Source organism: Coptis chinensis, chromosome 1 (assembly GCF_015680905.1).
Source record: "Coptis chinensis isolate HL-2020 chromosome 1, ASM1568090v1, whole genome shotgun sequence".
NCBI lineage: Eukaryota > Viridiplantae > Streptophyta > Magnoliopsida > Ranunculales > Ranunculaceae > Coptis > Coptis chinensis.
The window spans coordinates 15,181,309-15,198,861 of record NC_141456.1 but is presented as its reverse complement, the minus strand read 5'-3'; the positions used below and the strand labels follow the sequence as shown (position 1 = coordinate 15,198,861).

The 17,553-nt window shown below is 33.0% G+C and overlaps 1 protein-coding gene across 1 annotated transcript; it reads left to right on the top strand.

The window, feature by feature from the left end:
• Positions 1 to 3,779: 3,779 nt before the first annotated feature.
• LOC147522423 (NAC domain-containing protein 100-like) lies at positions 3,780 to 5,399 on the top strand. The gene is given in 4 exon segments (XM_086593358.1): positions 3,780 to 4,106; positions 4,201 to 4,404; positions 4,407 to 4,477; positions 4,595 to 5,399. Coding segments are annotated over 4 exon segments (1,083 nt in total). The 5' UTR covers positions 3,780 to 3,919; the 3' UTR covers positions 5,216 to 5,399.
• Positions 5,400 to 17,553: the final 12,154 nt, after the last annotated feature.

Genomic DNA, 17,553 nt, shown 5'->3' with positions numbered 1-17,553 from the left:
GTCAGTATCTATGTATAAATATACTCGTAGAATACGAAAGTCCAATGGCCATAACAGCTATATTTGTCATTTTGCATCAACTTTTTTTGTAATTTTTGTTAATTTTGTTTGTATTGTTGGGTATATTGAATAAGCATTTCACATTAATATGAGTATGCACAGATTGGTGATTTGTGGGGGTAACTAAGCAAATGCCAAATTAGATTATTTTTCCTTTGTCTTTGTGGTAGTTAGGGATGTCTATGTTGCCCAAAATCCGAAAAAAAAGAAAGAAAACCCCGCTCCGAACCAGAACTGTGTAGTGGTCAATTTTTTAGACGAGTAAATCAAGGAGAATATATATTGTTATACCTTTCATATTTCCACTATTGACATTTTTCAATGCAATGAAGTTTGCCTAAAATGAAAAATAAAAATCATGAGTGGTCTCTGTGGGCCAGTGTAATAAATTGGTTGAATATTTTTCATTTTCAACTGTATTCAATTTATAGTTTGGGATTTCGAAATTATTAGAATTCCGACAAATTTAAAAACCGAAATTTATAATATTTCGGCTCATGTTATATTCGAAATTATCAATATTTCAATTCTATACTGTTTTTTTCGATTTTTTAAAATACCAAAATATTAGGCGGAATTCCGTTCAGAATAATAAACACTAATTCAATCAAATGGAGCAAAATATTCATTTTCATTTTCAACCCATCTTAACTATTTACAAGTTTTTTCAGGGAAAAAACCCTCGAGACTTCCTAATACTTCTGTACTTTCTTTTTCCTAATAAAAGTTTTTCAACTCATTTTTTTTTTCTTTTTTTTAAATGTTTGTACGAAATTCTTACCTGATACAAGCCAAAAAATTGTATCTAACCGAAAATATGATCAGAAAATCTCTACTTACAAATTCGTCCAATAAAAGTATTAATTTTCAACAATTAGTTAGGTTTGATTGACATCAGTATATATTCAACTCAAGAGATTCAAAGTTTTTTTATTTTAACTATTTAAATACTCTGAGCTCATAAGCAAAATCTTACAAAATTCAACTAGCTGACCCTCTAATTATTTCCACACGTGTGGCTTTTAAAAAAATAAACTCCTCCACGCTTGGCGGGGTTTTCAACGAACCTTATGAAGCCACGTCACTATATTTTGTCGTGACTTCTGTCGGGAATGAAGGAAGCAGGGCCCACATGCGCCAGCTAGACATAAACTAATGTTAGTTGTCAACCCTTGGGTTAGTTTAGCACATGACTAAACAGTAGTAAATTGACACGTGTCTGGTTAGTAACATTTTCGTACCGGTTGCGGCGGCACTGTCAATTCCTTTTGTCAGATGTATACGTGGCAAGATATGGACGTTGACTGTTGGAAAGAATTTTGACCGTGGATCTCCCTACTTACGGATACGATTGAAATTCCTCAGATGCGGTTAACGAGGCACGTGTCACCTTTAGCAAGCACAGTTCTTTGATTGGGAAATGAAGCTTTATATTATCATAATCTACTGACTCACCAATATAATTACCTCAATACCCTCTTCACTGTATAATGACATCTTTTCGTGAATTTAAAGATTTTATACATGTATGGCAGTGTAATACACCTAATTAGCTTTAATATACTTTCTAAGTATGGAACTGTATATGATGTGCACAACTGATCGATTATAGTTCAACATTACGCAATTTTCGATTTATTATGCATTCAAACTTTCCTTTCGTAAATAGTAGTCTGTCATGTAAACGTGCACGCGAACGAATAATTTTTTTCCATCTGCCTGGTATTTTGTTTAAAAAAAAAAAAAAAAACTCAATTATACATTGGTACTACAGACTCAAATTAATTTGCTTAAACGTAGGTGATGTACACAGAATATAGTTAGTTTTATTTTTCTATCAAATTTAAGCATGCATCTAAAATCTTAAAACAAGGATAACATGTCAAATTGCTAAGCTCCTCGAATGAGTCGTAGGTTAACAATTGTAACCATTTGACGGATGAGAAATGATATAATTATATCCATTTTTTGGGCCAAAATCTATCAATTCAAGAGGCAGTTCATCAATTACTGTTTTAATTGACATTAAACTTAACGTACAATTTATGTATAATTGCACATCATTTACAGAATTACTTGAATAGGCTAGTTCCGACAAAATCTTATCCCTCCCAATGTCTAGTTATAATTGTGATCCCTTCAATCTCACATTTTCTCAAAATAGAAAATAGAATAGACACCAAACAAACATTTTTTTGACATATAAAACACCAGACAGACATGTCTCAACCATATTATGAAAAAAAAGAAGAGGATAGCAAACTATTTTGGGATATAAATGATAAAAAGAATATTAATAACAAAAAAGTTATTTCTTCTGGTTTCAGATGGCCGGAATGTAAGTGGAGTCATGGCCATTTGGCATGAATAAAGAGACTTTATACAAATTTTTGAAATACGCGTATGTTAGCTTTCGTAACCTTAATTTCATGATATGTGTTCAGGCAGTTGCTATTGCGATAAGAAGTTTTGGTGGGATGCATTCTAAGTTTTCTAACACAATAATGAAAAAGGAACAATGCTCAAAGTTTAATTTCATATTAAAATTCATTGTGCCTGAATGAAATTAAATTTAGGAGTCCTATTTTTTCATTGAAAACATATCATGAAATTATAAGAGTACTTAAATTATAAACTAGTGTGAGGGTATGACATAATCGTATTGCGCACATAAAGCATAGCACATTCATACCTTCAAATAACTTGGTCAGTTGGTCTGAATGGTATTTTCTCCTAGTTAATTCTGAAATTCCGTTTTTGTCAACGAATAGGTTGGGTCAAAATTTCATAAAGAAAAATCAAGTAATTGGGCTGACCATCAGTCCATCAGCATGTAAATTGAAAATTTTATATCTAAATTTAAATTTGCATATCTAAATATATTATGTAAATTTAAATTTTCATATGAAAATGTACATATAGTGTACCAATGTAAATTTAAATTTTTATAAATTTAAATACGATATCGTTAGTCCGGTTTGTTCTTGAGCCAAAATTATAAATAAAAAATTATTACGTATGATGACATCAGCCAGATTTTGGATTTATGGGAAAATTATTATTGGGCTTTGTCTTTAGGTTGTAATGTTTGTAAAGAAATATAGAGTTTTAATAAGTCCAATCCGGTGAACCCATAAAAATGAAATTAAAAGATAAATACATTTTGCAAAAAAAAGAAAGAGAAACACCAATCTGTTTACGTAAAACAACATAGAAAACATGTTGTGTACCAAAATAATTATATTCTTATTAGGCAAATGGCATATGGCAATGGTTAAAATGGTCTTCGAATTCATAAAATGAGTACATCTTATGGACAAATTCTGTTAATCTTATTACTCAATTAGCAGTATTTATTGATATATTTATTTATGGGGGTTGTTTTCAGTTTTTCATACAAAGAATGCTGTCTGGGTGAAATGTATTTAGTCAAAAGAAAGCAGAATTTGTAACTATAAAAAAGTTAAAGAGAACTAAAACCCACCAACTTGGTTGCCTTACAAATCACGTTTCTTACTCGTCATGAATCAGTATTTAAAGATGGTTTTTGTTCCTCAACACTCTTTTCTTAACAGCTTCTTTCAATTTCTTAGTTCAGAAACTCTTTTAGTTCATGACCCGGCCTTTTCTCTTCTCCCTCTAGTACCTCCTTTAAACCTTGTCACTTCCCTTTTTGTTTGATTTCTTTCTTTGTTATTTGTGTTTGGCACTCTTGTTGTAGATATTTACTGCCATTTCATTCATTCCCATTTGATATTTTAGTCTACTTTTGCTGTTTACTTCTCGAAGACACATAGAAGTGTTTTTTCATTAAGACCATTTGATCCAGAAAGAAAAGGCCTCAAGGGTGTTGCTAGATATGGAAAATGTTTCTAGCCTTGGTAAAGTTGATGAGCAAATGGATTTGCCACCTGGTTTTCGATTTCACCCTACTGATGAAGAGCTTATAACTCAATATCTCTCCAAGAAGGTTGTTGATAGCTGCTTTAATGCTAGAGCAATTGGTGAAGTTGATTTGAACAAGTGTGAACCATGGGAATTGCCATGTAAGTTTCTTAAATAAACAGATTATTTTCAATGCTTTCTCTGATTATCTATGTCCTTATTTTTGACATAATTTTCGTGTTTTTGCAATTGAAGGGAGAGCTAAAATGGGAGAGAAAGAGTGGTACTTCTTCTGTGTTAGAGACAGAAAATACCCAACTGGTTTAAGGACTAATAGAGCAACAGAAGCTGGATACTGGAAAGCCACAGGGAAAGATAAAGAGATTTATAGAGCTAAAACCCTTGTTGGGATGAAGAAAACTCTTGTTTTCTACAAAGGAAGAGCTCCAAAAGGTGAAAAACTAATTGGGTTATGCATGAATACAGACTTGAGGGAAAGCACTCTCTTTACAATCTCCCCAAAACAGCTAAGGTAAGAAACCGTTTTCTTATTTCTTTTATTGTCTTGCTTTTCCCTCTGTTTTCCCTCTGTTCTTAGTAGTTTGTTGATGGGTTTTTTCTTACTTCCATTTTCATTTCTTGTTTGCAGAATGAATGGGTACTTTGCAGGATTTTTCAAAAGAGTTCTGGTGGGAAGAAAATTCATGTTCCTGGTTTGTTGTACAAAAGCTCCTTTGGCGACGACTTGGGTCCTTCGCTTTTGCCACCATTAATGGATCCTTCACCTTATACTTGCAAAAACAAACCAGTTGCTTCTGAGGCAACTCACGTGACCTGCTTCTCCAACCAAATGGAGGGTCAGAAAAACCAGGAAGAGATGATTGATTGTTTCAATTCTCACCTTTTTTCTACCCCTACAAATCCTTCCGATAACATCTCGCAATCTTCATTACTGTTGTCCAAATATTCACTTCCAAACTCACTTTACTCCACTCATCATACTCACCCAAACCTTTCCAATTTTCAATACCAAGGTTCTAACTTCATTCAAGCTTGGTTAGAAAACCAAGGTTCAGCAATGAAACAGAATTTCAAAACAGAAAGAGAGATGGTTAGTATTTCACAAGAAACAGGCCTAACTACTGATATGAACACTGAAATCTCATCAGTCGTATCGAATCATGACATGGGTCGGCGATCTTTCGATGATCAGCAAGATCCTTCTCCTTCTACTGAACCAGTAGACCTTGATTGTTTATGGAATTATTGAAGAAGCATGAAAATACAGAATATACCAAAGCGAGGCTGAGAAAGACAGCCAATTTTTTTAAGATTTTATTATAATTATGATTATTGTCTTGATTTAGTAGCGTGTGTATGTACAGAATTTATGCATACAAATAAGATTAATAGAACAAAAAAGACATTGTCATAATGTCATGTATTATAAGAAATGATTCTTCTGTACTTAGTTTTTCATTTCTTTTGGATTCTTATTTACTTGGATTCTTCAATCAATCTGTAATGTGAGACAGAAACAAATCCAGGGTGCGTCGACCTAAAATTAAGGTATATGAATGTATAGAGATTTCAGAATAATTTTTGTTTGTCTAACTGTACCCAAACTGTTTGGGAAATAAGATTTATTTGGTCGATATCTCATCTTAGTATGAATTTATTACAATATCCACATCCACTCCTGTGGATTTTAGTGTTTATTTCATCAACGACATGAGTTGCATTATGTGCTTATTTTTGCAGTCTTTCTAAATTAATAATACGTGGGTCCTTATTGTTTTTGTTTTTTATATTTTGGTTTTGGTAATGTGGGGTTGAAATCACTAACCTCACAGTTGTAATACCATTCAGAAACAGGGAAATTGCAATTTTGAATCGTAAACTTATAGAAATTTAGTTCATCAGTCTCGATCTCACGTGATCGCCTAAATTTTTAAAGAATTTTATATTATTGAGATACAATCAATTCGTTACTGAGAATATTTTGCTGATGTGTTCTTGATTGGTCGTCGATGTTGCTCCTTGAGAATTTGTGAAAACAATTTTTTTAATTTGTTAGGCAACCTACTATTAACTTACCACTGACCATGATAGATTACTGTGAGAACATGAGGTGAATAAAGAATGAAAATGATTATGAAGTCGGAAGTCCTAAGACTCTTGGGTCTAATTTCATATGAAGATTTAGGGGCAATTTGTTTTTTTGGGTTAAGTTATAAGACGGTCTTATAAGATAGTATTATAAAGTGGTTTATTTTTCATTTTAAGTTCATCTTATAAACACTTGTAAAAATAGAAAAAACAAATACATGACATCTTATAGATAATTATTTGACAAATATAACCCTATTTTACATCACATTTAACTTGAATAGATTAATTTGAAACAAATGTATAGTTTGATTTTCGGTTTCAAATCAATTTTGATAATTAGAATATCGATTTTAAGAAACTATCTTAATTGGCGGTGGTGGTGGTAGTAGTAGAGATGATGATATTGGTTTTAATAGACGAGTGGAGGTGATGATATTAGTCTTAATAGCACAGTGGTAGTGATGGTAGTGGTAGTGGTGGTGGTAGTGGAAGTGGTGGTGATTTTAATAGCACGGTGGTGGTGGTGATGATAGTCTTAATAGTACGGTAGTAGTGGTGGTAGATGTGATGATGGTGGTGGTAGTGGATATTGGTTTTAATAGCACGGTGGTGGTGGTGGTGGTAGTGGAGGTGATGATTTAGTCTTAATAAAGACAAGGTGGTGGTGGTAGTGGTGGTAGTGGAAGTGGTGGTGATTTTAATAGCACGGTGGTGGTGGTGATGATAGTCTTAATAGTACGGTAGTAGTGGTGGTAGATGTGATGATGGTGGTGGTAGTGGTGGTGGTGGTGGTGATAGCCGGTGGTGGCTAGGGCAATGGAGTTATTTGGAGAATAAGATAATGAAAAGGGAAGAAGAGAAAAATGAAATTTAGGGATATATGGGCCGGGGTGTTTGAGTCATTTTTGAAGTTATAAGACTTATAGAATTTAAGTAGATCCAATTTTAGTATTTATAGAATTGGAGCCTCTTATAAGACATTTCTAGTAGAATGCCTCTTATAAGAGGCAAAAAACAAACCAAAAAAATGTTCAAAATCACTAGGCCACATCTTATAAGATGTTATAAGACCTCAAGGTCTTATAAGAAGCAAAAACAAATGACCCCTTATTTAACTATATTGTGTCTAGTTCATTTTTCCTTTTCACCACACTCTTATAAAAGGAGTGTAGTGAACGTACTACACTGATTTCTTTAGTGCATACCAGGGCCCAAAAATTCCATTTCCGACTATATATCGGAGGGTTAAAAAACCAAAATATATCGATATATCAGCCCAATTTTTTTTTTTTTGGTTGATTAGTCTTTTTTTTTGGGTAAATTGATATATTGTAAATATCACCGATATATATCAGAAATGTTAGAGATTTTAATAAAAAAATAGGTCAAAACGGTCAAAGTCAACTAAGTCAACAATATATATCGGATCTATTGAATATATCGGTCGATATATATTGATATATCGGAAAACCCAATATATTGATTTGAAATTGTATTTATATATCCATCCAAAATATTTTAATATCTCCATATCGTGTACTTCAAAAACCGAAATATATCGCCAATATATTGATATATCGACCGATATTTTCAGCCTTGGTGCATAATTTAGGTTGCAATAATTTTGTCAATGGTGCACTAAATTTCCATTTTTAAATCAATTGATGAACTGATAACTATATAGAGAACGCCTTGGCTCTCCTCAAATTGATTTGAGTTTACAATAGAAAACCTATAGCTAGAATATAACTTCCAAAAAATTTGTTAGTCAGTAAACAAAAGCCTAGAGGGTTTTGATTGTGCCCTGTCTCAACAGTCTCACTTGTCAAAAACCAAACTCTTCTTTGCTTGAAGCAAATTTCATCAAAATTATGCTCTCCGAATTTACATATATACATTTTTAAATGTTATGATTTGACATACTGTGTGAGTTTAGAGTCAAGTAGAAATGATCTGCTGACCACATTTTAACTAACTCCACAAAGCCTATTTAATTTGTACAAATAAAATTGAGAATGGTTATATGAACTCCACTTAAAATGACTCTAAAAAACTCCACTACTAAATATAATGAATTAGAAGCTAATTTTTGGTGCAGATATTCCCCACACAATAGAAATCATCTTCACGAAAAATCAATTCATTTGAAGATGTACAACCTCGTCAAAAATTGTTTATAATGTTATAAAATTATCCAACGACCCATATTCTTTTAATTTTGGTACAACTTTTGATAATGTTAAACGTATTCAATTGAACTGATTTTTTGTAGGGAGTGTTCTCTATCATGTGATGTATATCTCAATAAAAAATTAGCTCTCAATTCATTTGGTAAATCAATTAGTAGGAGTGGAATAACTTTGGAGTCACTATAAAGTGGAATTCATATAACCATTCCCAATAAGATTAACCAACATTTGCATTATGGAGGGAAATCGTAGTCGGGTTGAGGAACTATAATTAACATTTTGGGTGATATTTTTATTTTATATCTCAGCTTAACTAATTCTTTTTAATTGTTTTCCCTGATGTACTATCTATCAGTCGGATCACCCCTTGCTGCTTGCAATTTCGATCTATGTTAATGTTGAAATTCATATTAATATGGTTATATAAAAATAAGAGCATATAAAGTAAATAAAATACATGAAGGCTTCATCAGCCCCCACGACCCAAATTCATGCAATGACCTCATGATATACTATGGAGATGGGTTGATTACAGTATCGGTATGGCAAATACGCGTAATTGACACGGATATGACTAATGACTTCCATTTTTTTTTTTTAAGTGTTCAGAAAATATAAATGATTATTTTGATAAAAAAAAAAACGTGTGAATTGAAATTGATCAGAATTTTCGCACGTTGAAATTGCTCAATGTTTTTCGCTTCCGGCTACCAACCCAGCACAAAAACGGCATAGAAGAAACTAGAAGTAAATGTAGAACACAATATTCCAATATTTTTGAGTCAGGCATGAGTATACTTCACTTGCCTAAACTGAATAAAGTTTAAACGGTTTGAGATTTGCACGTAACAAAGCTTCTTTCTTTGGTTATATATGAATGCTTACAAATTTGTTTTCAGGAAATATGTTTTGAAAACAACTTTCAGAGCTAAAACTATTTTTTAGCTTAAAATATGAATGAAGACCCATTAAGTGCGCCACTAAAATTGGTACAAATTGGTTATTAAATGAAGCTCATGGTATCCTGAATCATGATATGAATTACACTATTGGTCATTGTTAGCAAAGTTCCCAAAATTTACACGTGATTTGAAGGTTATTTTGTTGCAGGAGAAGACTCCTCACAGAAAATTTCCACATAAAGAAGGTTAGAAAAATGTACTGCAGACCTTAATTAGTACAACTTAGGCTTAAACTGAAAGTGAAACCTAAAAAATACCTTAAAAAGGTAATTTTGTGGTATTTAGTTCGAACTATAAAAGTCTATAAGACACTTGCTTCAATGATCTAAGTTTCTTTTATTACATAAAATAATAATTCAATCAGCATCAGTCTAAGAAAGAGAAAAAGGAAAATAAACTACAAAAGTTCCACACTGAATCACCTATATCATTTCACAGCTGAAACCACAAGTAAATTGTGAATGTCTGATATTTTTGTAGTATTCCATTAGATTAACTTCACAATTTTTGTAGAAAATCGAATCCATTTAGGCTCTTTGACTAGACTAAATGACTAAATCACACATTCTAGCAGGTTGAATATAAAAAAAATGATATTTTACGAAAGTGTACCCTTATGGATAATCTCAAATAAAGAGCTCACTAAAATTTAAGATAATATGTAAAACAGAAAATAAAAGAAACAGGATATATCCACATAAGTGGCGTTGATAACTACAGTGTCGTAGAAAACCTCAGTTTCTCCAGACAAAAGTTTTCCACTTCCATAAGCTATTTCGTCTTCTAGTGCCATAGAATGAATCTGAACCAAAATGCCAATTGACAAAACTGTTGGATAAGAACAAGATTTGTCATTTTGCTACTGAAAAGCAATTCATAATTGGTAGATAGCGGAATCTAGGAAGGTTATTTTTGTCAACGAGTAGATAAACACAGGTGTAAGTGGAATAACTCTACTGGATCCAAGAATCTTGTCACGGATCCCGAGGAAGTTAGGCTAGTATAACCGTTAATACGTAGGGATATGGTCCAAAGGCTTTTTGGCACTAATGGACAATGGATTCAGGTTTTACTGACGTCAACGTCGCCAACAATGTGACGATGGAATAATATCTAACCATATGGTGCCATGTCATTAAACTTTACAAAGAATGCAACGTGTTGAAATTTTGTTGAAGGTCCACATCCAGCTGGAAGAATGCTTACTTGGAAGACAATAATGTGATGAAAATGATCTGTAGACTCTTCATGAAATGAATCTTTCAGAACGGTGGGCAGGTGTAAGGTGTTAACTTCATTAGCCATTTACATCTTATGGTATTGGAAGAAGTTCAAAGCAATTATGGAAACTTTTAATTGAAAGGTACTTCTTAAAAGAGAAGGATTTTCATTTAGTTTGTTTGCATCAAACTTTATTAGTAAAGCATTAGTATTTATTATAATGAATCCTATTTTTTATTGGATGAATAGTCATTTTTTTTCGATAAACATAAGAGGTGTTTGGATCATATTTATTTATTGTCAAAAAGTGTTTATTAGTTAAAAAATATTTTTTGAAAAAATAAATGTATTTGATCTGTATTTAAAAAAATAGTTTTTCATCCAAAAAAACACTTTTTCATCCTAAAAACTCGTTTTATGATAAAAAAAAAAAACTTGTTTTTTAAGACAAAAAATTGTTTTTGTTTTGAGGTAAACACTTTGGGCACTCAAGGCAAATAAACTGCCCATATTTTTAGACTTTTAAGATTTTTATCTTTGAGATATCTTAATATATATTGAGAAATATCACTTAAAATCTGATTTGATAAAATAATATTTAAGAAAAATTACAACCAAACATGTTTATTCAAAAACTATTTTTTTAATAAATATTTTTTTTTAAAAAAATAAAAAATGAGATCCAAACATCTACTAAACTTATCAGTCCGAATAAAAAAAGCTGCATTAGGAAAATTGTATGTTGTCCAAGAGACGTGCTACGCTTTAATTAATCAATATATCACTAGTTCGACTCCTAAAAGCCACAATTCTCATACCAATTTGGCGAAATCAACTAAATTGTCACATAAGGGTCCCACTTGCAAAGTTCGTCTTGGTCCCCAAAACCTCAGCGCCGCTCATATCATAAAAATAAAATAAAATGAAAATAAACAATATCATCATCGATAAGAAACAAACTTAAGTGCGTGTATCTATTTTGTGGTTTGTGTTTTCTCGCACGGGTTTTGGGTATCGAATTAATGTTCTTAGAAAGTCTCAAATCCATCACAATATGTCAATATACTTGTTGATTGGGCCTGTTATTATCACTAGTATTCTGGCACGTGCCCACGTCACGTTTTTTTTTAAACAAAACCAAAAACAACAAAATAGTGGTGCGTTTGACTTTAACAAAATAATAAAATAAAAAACTAAAAAAATCGTTTTTGTCGTTTTGTGATAACAGTATTTTTCCCGGCCCATTCAGCCCACTCGCCTACGCCTCTTTATAATGTAGAAAGATGTTATTAAAGTCATATCAATTGTACATAATTTTATGGGTGAACTAGTATTACCCCCCACTAGATGAGCCAATTAGGATTTCTTCTCATTTAGATGGGAAATTAGGTCTCTCTCAAATCTGTATGAAAAAATTTCGGTCAACCCACTTTGACTTTTTTTTTTTGTGTATTTAGAGGGGGAGACCCTAATTTCCCATCTAGTAGAGGAGAAATCCTAATTGGCTCATCTAGTGGGGAGTAATACTAGTTAACCCTAATTTTATACCACAATTCAGTTGGTTTATGCACGATGTTATTCATAGACTAAATTAAATATTAAATGTGTATCAATTGCTATAAATTTGATTTCAAATTACTTTTGAATATTTGTATTGTTGTTTAGATATACATGTACATTTTTTTTTTCTTTTTGCCTCTGAATATATGAATATTGGTTAAAAAAAGATTGGTTTTGCCTTTTCTGCATCTAGCAAAAATTTCAGTTTTCAATTTATTGAGATGGGATAAATCAAATATTTCAAGAGTATATAGTTGAAGCATGTTTGTACTAGTGAGGAAATTTTCAGAACACTAGTACGTTTTTTAGCTATCAAAATTTCTTCAATTTCGAGATTTTATCTACCACCAAGTCGTAGTTTTGTAGTAAAGTGTGGTTCTTCAGTAGTTTAGCATCATCGTGAAAGAGTGTAGTCACTTGATTGAGCTGGTAGCTAGGCCGGCCTAAATCATTTAAGCAAAGCAAACTTTGAAAACTTAATTGTCACAAAAACTGTAAATGTGTACTTTACATATTTAACACCAAGGTAGTGGAAAGTATTTGGGTCGAATATCAGATAGTCGAGCAGCGGTGATCGCCTTTGGTACCGACAAAGTGCCATGGAGCATGACAAAGAGATGGAACAAAGCAAGGATGAAGCTGAGTCATTCATGATAATATGAATGTGGCGAGAAACTAATTTCTCTGCGGATAAGGCAGCGAATATAGCAACTTTCATGGACACAAATGAGTTATTTTTGTTTGAAGGTAAAACTCCATGGCTCAAATCATGGAAGGTGCCGAACAGGAGCTACTGGCGATTTGTAAACTAGGTCCCATTTGGTTTGAGAGCCAGAGCCTATTTTGTACTCATGTACATACTCTGTGTAACCCTTTTAATTTCCTTCACATTAATACAAATTGTTCACCTTAGCTCAAAAAAAAGATACATGATTGCAAGACTATATGTATTCATTAAACTTCATTCAATGATTATGATAGAGATGTTGTTGTAAATCCAAGAAGGTATTATTCTCTAGCTGCATTATACATACCGACAAATTTTAAATTAATCAACACGATTTATCCAAAGTGAGATACAACTACTTAAAAGATCTGCTTATTTCGTAGTTAAAAATACTTATGAATTAACATATATATCATTTCCTGGAAACACGATATATGGACCTTTCTTTGTATTAGAGTATAGTTAGGCTAATCTTATCTATGTTCACTCTTATATAAGTCCCTAGTTTATCACATAAGAATAAGGTATCATATCGTTATTACTTTTCCCTTTTAGAGAAAGAAGATAGCTTTGGATTGATTTAAGTGGAAACATACTTACAAAAGTGAATGGCAGAAATGTGAGCTATCTTTGCTATTTGTGCTATACAAAACGAAATACCATACCTAATCTCATTATATTATCTCTTGAGTGTGCAGTTTTGATATTTATGATTATAATTATTAGTTGAATAGATATAGCTTTGTCATTTTTTTGGTCACAATGTTAGTTGACAAGGTCATGAAGTTAAGGAGGCCGCGGGTGATCACTATCATTTATAAGAATCATCGAAGAAAACATATCAAAATTACCAAGATAATATGGTTGGGTTCGGCACATATATAACACGAAATTGTGGAGTGTAACACGTACGTGTGGTTTGGTTGTCGTGGTTCACCTTTGCAACGATAGGTTGGGTGTAAAGAACACGACCAATTGCATTCACTATGATGAATTTTTTGCCAAAAATGTATATGATGACGATTGGTATTTTTGAGATATAAATTGATTTGATTGGGATTCCATAAACACATGGAATGAGTCAAGTAGTTGCATTCTTTTGCTTCTTTATACATCTTTCTCTTAATTCTTCTTTTTTTGTGGAAAGAATATATAAGATGTGTAAACAATTGAACTTGAAATATAATGTGCTTATTAATATCTTTATTGATTTAGGATGAGTGTGTCCCTGCTCACATCATCACCTTGTGATCACTCTATAAGGTTTCTTGGATAGTAATACATTATAGTCTGTAATTTTGCATAGCTATAGCTTTCTTGGATAGTAATACATTTTTAATGTTGCGTATAAATACGATAAAGAACCCCAATTAGTCGGGCAATACGTACGTGTTTCGTGTGGTACATTGCATTGTTTAATCACCATCTATATTTCGCACGATTTGTGATACAAGCCAGGGAATTAATTTTTTGCTTGCCTATAATTGCATTAATCTTAATGCTTAAGCTTACTAATAAAGAAACAACTAAGGTGATATTTGATAAACCTGAAGGTAGTTTCCAATCGTAGAACTTTTAAAACAAGTTAGAGAATTTGTCTTTTTTTATTTGCTTCATATACAGTAGAAGTCAGAAAAAAAAAAAAAAATCACTAGCTTATACATCATCGAATATATTTACCCAACTAGCGCATTCCACTTGTACGGGCGACGACAAAGTCTTTCCCTAACATATATACCATAATTCAAAAGTCACTACTTTTTTCTTTTTAATTCCCTTAAACTATTTAATTTTAATTTAGTTTTTGTCATTTACAAAAGAAATAATTTAGTATGTGCCTTTTTTTTATATGCCTTCACAACTTCACTATCTTATATTTGTATTTTCTTATAAATGTCACTATCACTACAGTATATATCCACATTTGCCAATTGACACTGATTGAATAATCGTCGTAATTCTTAACGCTTGCCCTTTTACAGCTTGGAATGATAGCTGGTGGGCATAGATGGGTTATTCTTTTTCCTTTACAAAATTCTTTTGTTTTTTTTCGAAGAAACATTGTTTAATGTAATTTTTTTGTGGCAGACCTTCCTAGTAGAAGTAAAAGTCAACTGCAGGATTTGTATTAATTTTTCAGGGTAAGGTAACCTAGAGAATAGAATATAACTATCTATATGGATAATATGCACATGTTCTTTAAAAAATCCTATTGACTTGTATCGTTCTAAATAGTCTATGCCTTTATTCTAAAAGTATTTAGAGTTAGATAGTTGAACTATTAATCTTACAGATACTCTCAATGGTTAGTCATGGGAATTAGGTAAGCAGAAATTGGTTTTAGCTGTGGAAAGGAAGCAAAATTGCATATTGTGAAAAAAACGTTAGCTATCGATTGTGTTGTATTTTGTATCGAGTCACATAGAGTTAGAGGAGAAGTCGGATACTCAAATAGAACGGAATACATAAAGTTTGGCTTATTCCTTAACAATGTATAATTGAAGTGGATTTTAAAGCATGCATCTAAAATCTTAAAATTGGCAAGGCCCAATTTTTTCATATCGAACCCTAAAAACCAAAATATATCGGTCTATATTGATATATCGGATATATAAGTGATATCAATTTTTTGGTGAAACAATCAAAATTATCCACCGATATATCAAACCCCCCAAAACCAAAATATATCGGTCTATATCGATATATCGGGTATATAAGTGATATCAATTTTTTTGGTGAAACAATCAAAATATCGATATATGGTTATATGGTTATATATCAGAAATATGGTATATAGGGATGTTAAAAAGAACCGGAAAACTTAACCGAACCGAGTCAAATCGGGTGAAATTAATGGTTTTTAACTTTTTCGGTTCGGTTTTCGATTATCAAAAGACAAAACCAACTGGTTAGGTTCGGTTTTCGATTTGGGGGTTCGATTAACCGATATAAACTGAACCGAACCGGGTGCTATATATATAGGGGAGGGATAGAGGCACTCCATCGATTTACAAATTGAATTAAGACTCGATTTTTTGTAAATATGATCTCCTCACAATGGATAGCATGCATGCCCACAAAATTTCACCCTATTTGGATATGTCTAACCCGAAAACTATTGTTCAATTTTGAACGTTTATCTAACGGTCAATATTTTTTCGATTTCATAATAACATTTACTTAGGTTAGACATATTTGAATTAGCCAAAATTTGGTGAGCATGTTATTCATAGTGGGGAGATCATATCTACAAAATATCAGCCATTAATTCAACTGGTAGGATGAGTTGTGAGTCATATGACCTTGTACGTTTTGAGAGTGGCTCTATTTTTTTTTTGTGAGCAAAAGGGGGCAAACCAAACTAGGAAGGCTCCCTAAGATTACAACACATACATAATTCTACTAATGACCTCGCCGAGGCACGGTCTAGACAAAGAGTACACGGTGGCTCCACCCTACCTCTACTAGCTATACTATGAGTTACTATGTTCGTTGTTTCTACCGATGTAATAAAAATTACAATCATCCAATTGAGCCAAAAAGCGTAAATGTCGGTAGGCAACACTAGTCGCTCCCCATGAAAGTGTAGTCTCTCTACACTTCAAAATTGCAGCTAAATTCTGACAGTCCATTAGTATTGCCACCTTCTTTATCTGCAGTTGGCTCACCAACTCTAGTCCTCCCTGGATGGCTCAGGCCTCTGCCTCTTCTGGGTCTGCGGCTCCAGCTCTGTCGTGTCCTTGGTCCCAATACTCAATTCTGATACCAAGGGCAGATACATACCAAATATTCCTGATCACTGAAAAATGGAAGAGAGCATGGTCAGTGGATTCGACCTGATTGTTGCATCTTGGGCAAATTGAAGTTTCGACTCCTCAAGTTCTGTCTTATGGGGAGCGCATTTCTGATAGCTTTCCATAAAAATAGCTTCACACATTATGCAGTGTTGATGTGCCAAATATAGTTCCATAAGCTATGCTCGTTACCTTTACTATCACCAAGATTTCGATTGAGGAACTTGTACACGGATTTGACAGTAAGTTGGCCATCTTTTTCCCCCAACCACCTGATGGTATCTTCATGGGTATTATGGCTTAGGGGTATCTTGAGGGTTTCTTTAGCGACCGATTTGATGAAAATGTCATTTATAACCCCAACATTGCAGGTATGGTGTGTAGGGTCAATAAGGTCTACCACGAAACAATAGTGATTTGATATGGGTGGTGGCCCAATAGGTTTAAGAGTAGGTAATTAAGGTGGGGATCCAGGGGTCCAGCCAAATATCAATCTCAGCTCCATTTCCAATATATATGCCAGCACATATTTGGAAGGATTTCAGTTCAAGCCTTTATAATGCCTTTCCATATTTTTGAGGCATTTCTTGGACATTTTGCTCTCAAAATGGGGGTTCTTGGCGCATATTTCTTGATTAGGCTAGAAGCCCATTGTTTCTCCGGTTCTTTGATGAGCCTCCAAAGGAGTTTGGCCAACACAGCTATGTTGTGGTTTGACGCAAGTCTAGTACCTAGTCCACCCAGGGACTTGGGTTGACATATTTTTTTCCAACAGTTAAAGTGTGTCTTGTTTGCATTATTCTCATTCTGCCCCCAAAAAAAATTACTATTCAAAGAGTCCAGTCTGGAGCATGTTGCAACTGGTAGAGGGAAGACTGATATAAGGTATGACTATATGACCGAGGTAATTGCTTTTACGAGGGTCACCTTTCCTGCTTAAGAGAGAAGTTTCGCTCGCCATCCTTCCATTCTATTGAGCACTCTGGTTGTGACTTCATTGAAATCTTGTGTACCTTTTCTATTTAGGATGAGAGGTGCTCCAA